This window comes from Mandrillus leucophaeus, unplaced genomic scaffold (assembly GCF_000951045.1).
Source record: "Mandrillus leucophaeus isolate KB7577 unplaced genomic scaffold, Mleu.le_1.0 Scaffold367, whole genome shotgun sequence".
Classification (NCBI taxonomy): domain Eukaryota; kingdom Metazoa; phylum Chordata; class Mammalia; order Primates; family Cercopithecidae; genus Mandrillus; species Mandrillus leucophaeus.
In genome coordinates this window covers 483,135-495,766 of record NW_012103887.1, presented here as the reverse complement: position 1 = coordinate 495,766, position 12,632 = coordinate 483,135, and the positions used below count along the sequence as shown (strand labels likewise).

The 12,632-nt window shown below is 38.3% G+C and overlaps 1 protein-coding gene across 1 annotated transcript in view; it reads left to right on the top strand.

Moving 5' to 3' along the window:
* Positions 1–805: 805 nt before the first annotated feature.
* LOC105546744 (regulator of G-protein signaling 7) overlaps positions 806–12,632 on the top strand; it is a gene marked incomplete at its 3' end in the record, with an annotated part of 478,339 nt that continues 466,512 nt past the window's right edge. Inside the window, exon 1 of the mRNA XM_011990022.1 lies at positions 806–941. Within this exon, the coding sequence (XP_011845412.1) occupies positions 864–941 (78 nt within the window). The remainder of the gene's footprint in view (positions 942–12,632) is intronic.

The following is a 12,632-nucleotide window of genomic DNA, read 5'->3' as shown; positions in this document are numbered from 1 at the left end:
AAGGGGAGCTGGGCTTGCCTGTTTTCTCCTCTTTGGCTGGTTGCTCTGGAGGCTTCTGCAGTTAGACTTTTACCCACAGTGACCCGGGTAAAATGGCCTGAAGGCTTGACCTCCCACTAGTTCTTGTTGCCGGGACATGTTCTGGTGTCTTCTTGCAAAAAAATTAGGCAGGATTACCTCCGGACTTCCGAAGCGAAGTGGGGAGAAAGGAGAGCAGCCGGTGGCTGGCAGCGCAGGCAGGTGAAAGTAGGCGAAGCACATACTCTGGCTCTGTGTGGGAGACCCGGGGGAATAGAGAGGAAACCATGTGCTGGAGAATGACACCGGGAATGGGCCTCTCTGATGCGCTGCAGGTGGGGACACTAGACAGATACCTGGGAGAAAGTGTGCTGCCCCGCCCCCCCTCCCGCCCCCCAGGTGTTGCCTTGCCACCCTTTGGGGAAAACATCACTAAGTGCAGGTGCAAGTATTGGGAGAGAAGAGAACTCTGTCCTAGGGAAATGCTACCGATGAGTTGTTAGGGTGAGCATCAAACACTTCTCAAAATGAGTATCCAGCAAATGAAGTCAGCTCAAACGATAACCAAATGGTTATTTCTACCTGGAAGATTGTAATTTCTTATAATTCCTTGAGGGTATTATAGGTGTCAACCAATTTTTTAAAATATCCATGTCCTGTGTCACTTTCTCCAGCCAGCCCCAGTTTGTAAGAACGCGCCACGTGGGGTGGGTGTTGTGAATGATGACGATGAATCAGGGGAGTCCCCTAAGCACCACCACTGGGATCTCACTGAAGTCTCTCTAACCCTTTGCAGGGCACACTGAGAATTCTCGTATCTGAGAGCGGACCAAGTTTTGAGCGACATGGCCCAGGGGAATAATTACGGGCAGACCAGCAACGGGGTGGCCGATGAATCACCTAACATGCTGGTGTACAGAAAGGTAAGAATGTCTTCAGTTTCTTGGAAAACGGGAAACTTCTGGCTTTCTCGATGTTTTTCCCCCTCTAGATCAGAGTATGTATCAACTTTGTGGCCTTGTGGATTCCCCAAATCATCAGTGATTACGTACTGTATACGTGAAAGTGATCTGACATTCTCCAGGGATGCATACGTGGAGAAACACGTTGAAGTAAATAAGGCCTCCTCCCATGTTCCCTGCTGGTTTTGCATAGATTATTCTGTCATGAGCAATAACAGCAAATTTGGGCATTCCAGATATTTTGGTTGTTATACACATGATTTAGTAGCATCCAGAATAATTTTAGAAGCTTTTTCTTATACTCACCTCTAAACATTTAGGTTATAATAATTGCATAAGCGTATCACATTTTAGAAATAAAAATAGACCACTTTGCAGTTTTGTGGCAAGAGAGAGAATGTGTCTGTGTAAATGTATGTGGTTTAATAATTTTGTTCTTGACTAGTCAATTCTAGTCTTTTTTTGTCTTAGCCTACATTATTTTTTACTTTCTGTTACTTTTATGATTTGGGGTATTTATGGGTATTTATATTCTAGTGCCATATACCTGTTAAATCATTAAAGAATATTTATCTTGCAGAGTTGCTTTTTTTTTTTTTTTTTTTTGGCCACAAATAGGTTTGGCAGCCTTATACGTTTAATAGCAATGCTACCGACAACAAACTTTTAGACATTGAGCAACCATAATAAAGGTGCATTTAAATATTGCATGTGCTTTCGAGTGGTTGCTTAGGCAACTTCACTCTGGTTATCATCAACAATCTTACTAAAATTAAGGATGCAGTATTCTTCTGCACCAATCATTTTTATTGCATTTTATAAATGATTTTTTAAAGTATATTATCTGGAGTGCTTATTGGGCAATATTTCTTTGGTTAACACTCACATGGTAAAAAGGAAGTCATACTTTGAAACACCCCAAAATTGTTAAAGGTTTTAATTTGAGAGAAGCTCATTGAAGAGTTCAAGATGTTTGCATTTATCTCTTTTTCAGTAAGAGGATCAGAACTGATTATGAATAAAGATGAAAGACTGTGTCCTACTTTAACCTGCACTAAATCAAAACTTTTCATCCGTGTAGCCCAGAATCATTAAAAGGTAGTGATGAATATGTGTTTGAGGGAATATTGCTATGGCTTTAACGGAAAGATGCACAGGCGTCCTGGTACAATGCTAGCTGTTTTATTCTCTAGCGTTGGCAAACAGTACTATATTGTGTACTTATGAATGCATTTACATGTGTGTGAGATAAAACAGTATGATGGGGAAGAGAAATCAGAACCTAGTTGTCTATGTTAGTCTTAAAGCATTCCAAGTGCGTAAATCAGGAAAATAATCCACTTGAGTTTAAATTACTAGTATTGTATTTTTAAGTTAATTGAATTAACTGGATACTTGTCTATTCTATTTAGAGTTGGTTTTGAGAAGAAATATTTTGGGGGGAGTTGGGTGGTTTTAAATGTCATAATATTTTGTATTTTTGGTAAAACTCTGAATATTGTAATATGCAAGCTGTGAGAATTTTGAATTCTATCTTATGGGTGTATACAATGTGAAGAGTTAGACTTTTGGTTGGAAAAATATTGGTTGGAAAAATATAGTAGTAAGCTATTTCCGTTAGACTAAACAATTGTATTCCCTCTCTGTTTCCCTTTAAAAGATTAAGGACTGAGTAGATTGGACACCTAATAGTTATCTTCATTAGAAATAAACTAAATATGCAGCAACCCATGTGTGTCAGTTAGTTATTTTGAGAACAAATAAAATAAGAAGACAGGGCTTTTAGAAATAGTTATTTGACTGTTTAGTGTATCTGAGCCTCACATTGGTAATTTTGGGTTTACTCTATACTGTGTTGTATAGCATCAAATCGCCATTGATTTTACTTTTAAGTTAACAGACTGTAATGATTTCAGGAAGAGAATGTACTACCTCATTTTTTAAAAGCATGATTATTTTGTTGATTAAGCTTAGAACTGCTTGTGCTACTCATTTTTCCCTTCTTTTATTAGCTCCTTGCTTAGGATTAGTGACCACATATAACTTACTTTTCAAAGAAAGATTTTCCTGATAAATCATTATTGGAAAAAATAACTCCTTTCAGTAAATTTTACTCTTAATGCTTACCTATGGATTGTCTGTTTATTCTTGTATTCTCTGAGCATTTGTTTTTTGTTTTTCTTTGTGATAGAAATAATAATATATAAATAATATCAGATAATGTGTAAAGAGACACAGTGTCCTTGCTTGTCATTTGCTAGTTATCAGGTCAAACTGTCTATATCTGTGTGTAGACATAGATTGGGACATCACATATTTCATGTGTCCATTGTGCTTCTATTTTTTCTGTCTTATATGGGCTTTCCATTCAATATCTTCTCAGTAGAGGCCAAATTTCAATGTGAAGAACAACAAAATAATTGGAGAGGGGTGTTGGTTGAATATGTGTGTTAGGATATTTCAACTGCTCCGCCTTCATAAAAGAATAAACACTAGATTACAATGCTTATTAGTCAGGAAGTCAATCAAAGACTTAGAAAAAAACTTCAGTTCCAATAGGACATTGCTTAGTAACAGTGGAGAGAAAGGATAGAGAAATTGCTGTTCTATCGACTCATGCCCATTTTCCCTTCTACTTCACTATTGAAGCATCATTCTTGAAAGTGTGTTCTGAACTGGGAGCATTCGTGGTGTTTTGCCTCCTCATGACACCTCCTGTTTACTTATTGTGTACGACTCTGAGGATTTACAAACACTCAAGATATGTATGTGCTCTTTCCATTTTATCTCCATAGGCTATTGGTTTCCAAAGTGGAAAACACAGAAAAGCTGGGATGTGTAAATTTCTTGTGTTTGTTTGATCTCTCTCTCATTATTGCTATCCTCATACAAATTACAGGAGTTCCTCCAAATCACGGAAAAATTCCAGGGATCTGTTTTCCATGGAGAAGTTCATAGGAATCTTATGGAAAAAATGTACAGTGGATAAAACTCTGACTGTTAAGGTAGAGTGGATGTCACCCTATTGAAGGGCACAGGTGATGGTAATGCTGCTTCATGATCCGAATTAGGGTTGCTACTTGCAAGTCAGTCTTGGATGTTGGCTGGTAGGTTTTTGGCGTAATACAGGGAGTCTCAATAGAGTTCATCTGATGTCAGAGACACATTCTAAAAATCCGTATAGCCAAAGTATTTGCCTTCTCAGTTCTTCTATTTAGAGGGCTGTCTTTTCATAAGCAGGTGATTAAATTACAATGGTTATGTTGTTTTATGTACTTGAGGACGTCTCATTTAAAAGCACATAAAATCTTGTGGCTTGACTGCTTTTATTCCTGGCACTTTTTAGGCCTCCTTCAGACAGGCCCCTAAGTAGATTAGAACTAGAAGTCATCAACCGCCTTGGGCAAAAGAGATCCAACTAGCTGCAAGAGGTGCTGGATTCAGATCAGCTTCTTGAAGAATCTTTAGAGGTGATAAGTCAGAACTCAGTGTTATTTGGTGTTGATGGATCTTAAACAATACCCCCATTTTTGGTCGGCTTTGGACAAAACTCTCCCTTGTGGGGGCAGCACTGGCCGTAAAGAACAACTGAGTACAGGGAGAGACACTCCAAATTTGGTGTCTGGCCAGCATGCTGTCCACTAGACAGTATACATCACTTTCAGTCCAGCAGCTGACATTCCTGCATTTGAAAAACAAAATTTCTAGGGCACCTTGAAGCCAGAGCTTCAAACTGGCTGGATTGCTGGCTTCTCACTCGTAAGACTCCTCAAAATGCCCAATAATTTCTGATGTTATTGCAGCAATCATTTATGCTCAAGCTGTCAGAAAAGAAAATGAAAATGTTTTCCTCATTCATTATCTTACTGCAGTAAACATGGTTTTGGAAATAGCAAACTTACCAAGTTCACTGTTCCTCCCCCATCTCCTTCTTCCCCTTACCTTTCTCCTACTCCCATTCTCTCCTCCATTCTCCTCTCCTGTCTCTTCATCCTTATATAGTCGCTTGCTTTGCATTTGTTTGTTTTCATTTTTTTCTTTTCAAACCTGACTTAAAGTTGAAGACATAATGTGCACTGTTTATTTAGTCATAAAGGAGGAAACAATGCCTTTTGGGGAAGAGAAGAGATGACAGCCTTGTTACCTGTGAAGCTCAGGTACCTGAATAAATCTTTCAAATATGGTATCATATGGTGGTAGTGGCAAAAGGTTATTATTTTAGGGTTAAGGTGGCTCCATTCTGGTTTTTTTTTTTTTTTTTTTTCAGGGTCTTGCTCTGTTGGCCAGGCTGGAGTGCAGTGGTGCAATCATAGCTCACTTTAACCTTGAACTCCTAGGCTCAAGCTATCTTCCCACCTCAGCCTCCCGAGTGGCTGGGACTACAGGTGGGTGCCATGATGCTTGGCTAATTTTTTTGTTTTTTTTCTAGAGATGGGGTCTCACTATGCTGCCCAGGGTGGTCTTGAACTCCGGGGCTCAAGTGATCCTCCTCCCTCAGCCTCCTATACTGCTGAGATTACAGGTATGAGCCACAGCACCCAGCCGTGACTGCTCCATTCTTGAAGACCAAGGCGAGACCACTGACTTTTCTTATATGAAGGCCCAGTGAGAGCTATCACCCAACCAGGAAGAGTACTTAAATGCTGATGACTTGACCTAAGCATTGTCTTTGAAAGCTACTTCTGAAGTCAGCCTGTTCTGTGAGAGGAGACCTACTTGCCAGAAAGAGGAGTGACTTGATTTCTTCTTTGGAAGACACTGGGCCACAGACATTAGTAGTCTCTCAGCGTTGAGCTAGCTGACATTTTCTACATTAACTCAGTGGATTTGTCAGTGCAGTACTGCCCATCTGGTCAACCCTGAGGGTGTCGATATTTCTCGCCTAAATCCCCGTTGTGAAAAATAATCTTTGACTTTTTTTTTTTTTTTGAGATGGGTTCTCATTATATTGGCCAGGCTGGTCTTGAATTCTTGGGCTCAAGTGATCCTCCTGCTTTAGCCTTCTGAGTAGCTGGGATTATAGGCGTGCACCACCGTGCCTAAGTTGCTCTTTAATATTTTTGAACCTTAGTAGTCTTAATCCGTCTGGGTTTACTACATGTTAGCAGAGTGAGGAATATGTACAAGGGACAACAAGACAAAGACCCCCTAGAAAAGGAAGGAATGTGTGTAAAAGATCATTATGAAAGGCATGGTCCTTTTAAGCCCTCAGATTTCTAAATTAAGGGCTCAGATGGGAGGCAGGCACTGAGAGAAGTATCTTGCCATTTTTGAAAAACTTTTAAATGGAGTGTCTTTTGTAAATCAGATTATTTGAAAGAAACTTTCTGGACCAAGTGATGTTGTCTACCGTAAACATATTCAGACCTGTTTTTTCCTCAGTGATACTAATACTGACGTGCGCCCTGAGATAAGATAGGACCATCATTGATATTTCCGTGATGATATTTCTTGATGAGAAGTAGATAGAAGGATTTTATGAGTAATAATTTAATGATGAATTTTGCATAATAATTGAGTTTGGAGCCGGAGAGTCTTCCAGGGTTGAGCTCTTTCCTCACCAGTTGTTGTTTGTCAGTGCTATTTGTGGGATTACGATAAGGATTTGTGGCCTGAATTTTATTTCTTTTGTTTCCCACTTCCAATCTCCCTGAATCTAATTGATCAGAGGAAAGTGCGAATGTGCAGAAGAGAAGTCCTCGAGGGATTTTATTACCTTCTAATAGCCTCTGTGGTTCTAGTGAGTGATGGAAAGCGGAGTATTTTTAGGAAGTGTGGGTGACAGAATGTGATCACTGCAGAGAACGTGGAAATATTTTGAATTTGGACAGTTTAGTGACTTTAATGTTAAGTCTCTTTGAAAACAGGATTGTGGAAAACAAGCAGCACAAATAATTGGCCCTTGCTTTCCACTTCATGACAGTGATAAGGAGGCTTATGGATGTGAGGGTTACGCAGGCTTCTATCCTATTAAATATCAACCTAATTATAAAATGATTGTAAATGATAGAGTGGGTGCCCAGTTCCTTAGGAAGCAAAGGCCCGCTTCTTTCTGCCATTTGCCCACAGCAATGCAAATGTAACTCGGCTTCTTTTTAACGCCCTTTTGTCTTGTGTCTAATTAACAAAAGTCTCAGGACCTTGGAACACTAACAGACAATCATGAACTCAATTCTAGCTCCATTGAAATTGCCACCTGGTCTCGACTAGAAAATATTTTGGCCGAGTGGCCTATCTAGAAAGATAAATTGTTATTTTGTCTTCTGGAAAAATATGTAAGAAATGGCAATTTTATGAAATTAGCTGGGTTCCCAAAAAGTTTGAGAGCCTTCTTATCTCTGATCCTTTCTGGTGATTAACAAGTAAAAGTTTTCTTAAGGAGACAATGGGTGGAAATGGAGGAAGCATGTGTACTAGAATTGGGAAGTCTTGGTTTTAAATCTCAGCTCTGCCACTCTTTAGTTGTGTGGCTGTGGTTTGGCGACCTAACTCCTTTCTCTGCAGTTTTTTTAAATCTATAAAGTGATGAAACATAAAAAATGTTTTAATCTTTTCTTCATAGGGCTGTTTGATGCTCAAATGGGATAACCTGGGGAAAGTGTCTTGCATAGAACCTAATCTATATTAGGTTTCCAATAAATGACTGCTGGTATAATTAATATTATTATTATCATTATTATCTTATTACTATTATATAACAAAAATTGTTAAACATCAGGTACGTGCCAGGTGTGGTACCATATGCTACTATATTTTTTGATAATGAAAGAAAAGTGAATGTTTTCACTACCTCCAGTCATTTTTTTTCTGGTGGAATAAAGAGGGAGATTCTGTAGGATGCGTTGGTAATACCATTTTTATGATACTTACAATGTCCTGTCTTATATTGTTTAGTCCTATGTAGCTAGCTTCCTCTACTCATTAATGGGAAAGTCTTTGGAGTCTTGTCTTATATATCTTGGAAGTCTGCACAGTTCCTTGGATATTATGCAAGCTATATAAAGCCTTAGAATCCGGGAATTTCAGAGGTGAAAGGAAACTCAGAGTTTATCTACTTTTTCATTTTGCAGATTATGAAATTTAGGATCAGAGAAGTAACACGATTTGCCTGAAGTCACACAGCTTGAATTCAGGTCTTTATGTATTTATCTTTCTGTGGCCTCTCTTTCTTTCTCTGTCAATAAATTCATTAAGACTTTGTGTTTGTAATTTAGTGTCAGTGAATAATCAGCATCCTGGTTGCTTCACGGACATCGTGGATTATACCAGGATGTCTAGTCAACCACTCTAAATAGATTAGATGCTTTTGTCCTCTGACCTGTAGTTTAGCTCTTGGAACCCAGGAATGATAAGATTGGGAACTTAGTCTGACCTATTCTGGTGGTCATTCTGTTCATATCTGATCTTAGATGGAAGTCCTAGATTTGATGCCCTATGGCGATGCAGTCCAATAGAACTTTCTATCATGACAGAAATGTTCTATGTGCGCACTGCCTAATATAGTAGCCACCCGCCACGTGTGGTAACTGAACACCTGAAATGTGGTGAGTGTTATTGAGGACCTGGATTTTAAATTATATTTACTTTTAGTTAATTCAAATCTAACTGTAAAAATAGTCTTGGTGGCTAGTGGCCATTGGATTGGATAGCACAGTGATAGGAAGTAAAGGAGTTTGAACAAATAGCATCAAGTCCAAGAAAAGAGACAAAGAAAATATGCTATACTTAGCTTAACAATTGCATACAGTGCTTAAAACAAAGTAGAGCTCAACAAATGATTTTTTTTTTTGAGAGAATACAACAAAAGTTTTAAAGGAAGACCACAGACCATGGCCTCGTAAGGAAATGGTAGATATCATGGTAAATGACACTGAATATTTACTTGGTTTATGACTTTTTTTCTCTTTTTTTGAAACTTTCAGTGGTCTGAAGTGAGTGGCTCTCCTAACATCAGATGACATAGGTTGTCTTTCAGTAAGACAAAGGCCTGCATGTACCATGAATGTACTGTGCAGGGTGTTTATGGGGCCTCAGATGATTTGCTGATGTTGAAAGTATTTCAATTCATCTCCATTTCATAGCATCTCAGAGATGTATCACAGCCACTCCAATTCCTAACAAGACTGAGCAAAAACCAAAAGCTTCTGGGTAAAAGGGATTTAAAGTGTTTAGAACTCTTTCTGAGAATTTTAAATTGAGGTATAAAAGGAATCTATTTTTTATAAGCTCCCTTCTGTTACCTATGTATCTGAACTTCTAAAGGAGGACGATAGCCCATGCGGAGGTAGTAGTCATGAAGGGTCAAAGGACTCCAAGTCAGAAGAGCTGGATGTGAATTCTGACCCCACCCCTGAGTAGCTACGTAAGCCTGGGCATGTGTCTCAACCTCCCTAAGTGTCCTTGCAAAAGCCATCTTTGCAAAATGCTTCCTGACCAAGTCTTCCTCTGCTTACTGTGTGTCCCCATGGCTGTAGGTCATTTAGAAGCCCAGCTGACATGATTTCCCCCATTTACTCATTGCTAGAAGATGTCAAGAACAATACAAATCTACATGACCTTCATTGTCCACAAAAGCTCTCCATGTCAGCCAAACTGGTTTCCTAGAATTTTTTTTCTCTAGTACAGAAATCTATGGACATTTTTCATTGTTAATACTTAAGATGGTGTACACCAAAGGATTTTGAAGAAATTGGATGCCATATAGAGAGAACAGATTCATAGTAATATGGCTATTAACACATAATTAATATTATTACAATGTTTTTTCTCTTTGAACTTTTCTAGGTGCATTTGCTCTGGAAATCAATGTCATTTGTCACTGGTTCTAAATTTTATATTTGATATTTTGTTTTTAGGCTTTTGATTGATTGTTAATTATTGAGTGCTTACTTACCATGTGCCAGGTCCATTTTGTATATGGCTTGTTTTCTTTAAAATAATCTTCCATATTGGTTATTAGTATTCTATTTTTCTAAAAAAAAAAAAAAAAACAGCTGAAAACCAACTTATGCAGACTGAATGACTTCCCAAGATTAGTGGGAGAACTGTCGAGCTATATGAGGCTGGAAACACCTGTTTTTCACTGCAGTGTCTCAGGACCTAGAACAATGGCACAAAATAGGTGTCCTCAAATATTGGTTGCATAGATGCATGAATGAATGAATAAAATAGTGAATGAATGCCTGGTCCAAAGTTCCTACTCTTGCCTCTTTACTGTGTTGCTCTCTAGATAAATGAATGAATGGACAGGACATTCAGAATTGAAGTCCATTCATTACATATGCATTTGGCCTTGGCTGTGTATGGGATAGCTATGTATATGGTAAGCACTGATGATAGAGTTTCGGACGGTGCAGACAGGTCTGAGCCATCACGGGGCTTAGTTTACCATGGCAAACACAGATGTCAAGCAACTCATCACAGGGTGATTAATGCCATGAAAGAGGAAGAACTGACTGATATAAGTTATTTATTTTTGGTTTTCTGGTTTCTAAAATAAATATTACGTTAACCTCCATTTTCTGTTGGCAGTTCTTTTTTTATCACATTTTATTTTTATTGCTCTCTGATAGCACATAATGTAATAGAAACACATATTTTAAGTATGTTTTACATTTGTATTCAAACTCTGCAAGTTGAAAAATAGAAACATTTAAGTATTTGTTTTCTTTTATTTTTGAGATGGAGTCTCGCTCTGTTGCCAGGCTGGAGTGCAGTGGCACGATCTCGGCTCACTGCAATCTCTGCCTCCTGGGTTCAAGTGATTCTCCTGCCTCAGCCTCCCAAGTAGCTGGGGTTACAGGCGTGCACCACCATGCCTGGCTAATTTTTTATATTTTAGTAGATACGGGATTTCACCATGTTGGCCAGGATGGTCTTGATCTCCTGACCTCGTAATCAGCCCACCTCGGCCTCCCAAAGTGCTGGGATTACAGGTGTGAGTCAACGTGCCTGGCCTTAAGTATTAAATTTTTTATTGTCATTTGTTGCTTCTTTGATTTGGAAATTGGAATTTGGAATTTTTTCTTCCCCAAGATACCATGCCAGGCCTTGCAGTTTATATTTCATTAGGTATCTAATTCAATTTATCTTTTAAGTAGGAGCAATATTCATTTTACTCACTTTTATAATAGAAAAATAGGCATTAAGAAATGTAGGTATTTCCGGATAAATATACAATCATTAATATTTTCGTTTGTACCTTTATAAAAACTCTTCTCACGGAATTCTGGTATTCCACCTTCATGATTATACTTTAGTTTTCAATACAGTATCATGGCGTAGTTCACTGTCTACCTTTTTAAACTTTTATTTTAGGTTCTGGGGCACATGTGCAGGTTTGATATATAGGTAAACCCATGTCATGGGGGTTTGTTTTACAGATTTTGTTGTACAGATTATTTCATCACTCAGTCATTAAGCAGAGTTATAACCCAATAGTTACTTTTCCTGATCCTCTCCTCTCTCCCATCCTCCACCCTCCGATCAGCCTCAATGTGTGTTGTTCCCTTCCATGTGTCCATGTGTTCTCATCATTTAACTCCCACTTACAAGTAAGAATATACACTGTTTGGTTTTCTGTTGCTGCATTAGTGTGCTGAGGATAATGGCTTCCAGCTACTTCCGTGTTCCCACAAGACATGATCTTGTTCTTTGTTGTGGCTGCATAGTATTCCATGGTATGTATATACCACATTTTTCTTTATCCAATCTGTTATTGATGGGCATTTAGGTTAATTCCGTGTCTTTGTTATTGTGAACAGTGCTGCAGTGAACATTCGCATGAATGCGTCTTTATAATAGAATCATTTATATTCCTCTGGGTATCTGAGTACGTAGCACAGTACCCAAGGTTTAACAGCCTCTGACACTTAGCAGGTGCTTAGTGAATGAACGAAATTGAGCTAAGCTCGTGTTGAAACTCCTCAGGGATTTACTGTGACAGATGAGGCAAAGGTATTGATCATATCCCTTAAAAAACAAAATATCTCTTTTCATGGGTTCTCAATCAGGCTTTTCTAATTCTGACAATTCAGGATTGTTGAGGCTATCTAAACTGGCTAGCAAGAAAGAAGAAAAAAATACCCTTGTAATTCAGGAAATGTACTTGTTAAGCTGAAGGGCTTGTAGCCAGACTGTCTGGATTAAAATGCACTTAACATGAATCCAGTTACTTTACCTCTTTGAGTCTGAGTTTCCACATCTGTAAAATGGGATATTGTTAGTGTTACGTGAACAGTGCATGTAAAGCTTGTATAAGTAACATGTCTTCAGTGTATGTTAACTGTTCATTATAATTGTCCAGAAAAGGGACATGGATTTCCCTACAAATGGAAGTGATAACATCTAAGGAATATTTTCTTTTAAAAAGTTTCTTCATCTTATTTTAGAATTTGCTGCTCTTCAGTGGCTTGATATTTTGTTCCAAACCGTTTTATATGGTAAATATAAAGCAGTATTTAAAATTTTTCATTGTGACATAGTTCAAACAAATACAAGAGCGGAGAAAAGAATATAAAGAACTTCCATACATCTATCACATGGTGTCAACAATGATTCACCACAAGTAAATCTTGTTGCATTTCTGCTTCCCCACTTCCTCTATGCCCCAGTTGATTATTTTGAAGCAGATGCCATATATCATTTAGGATA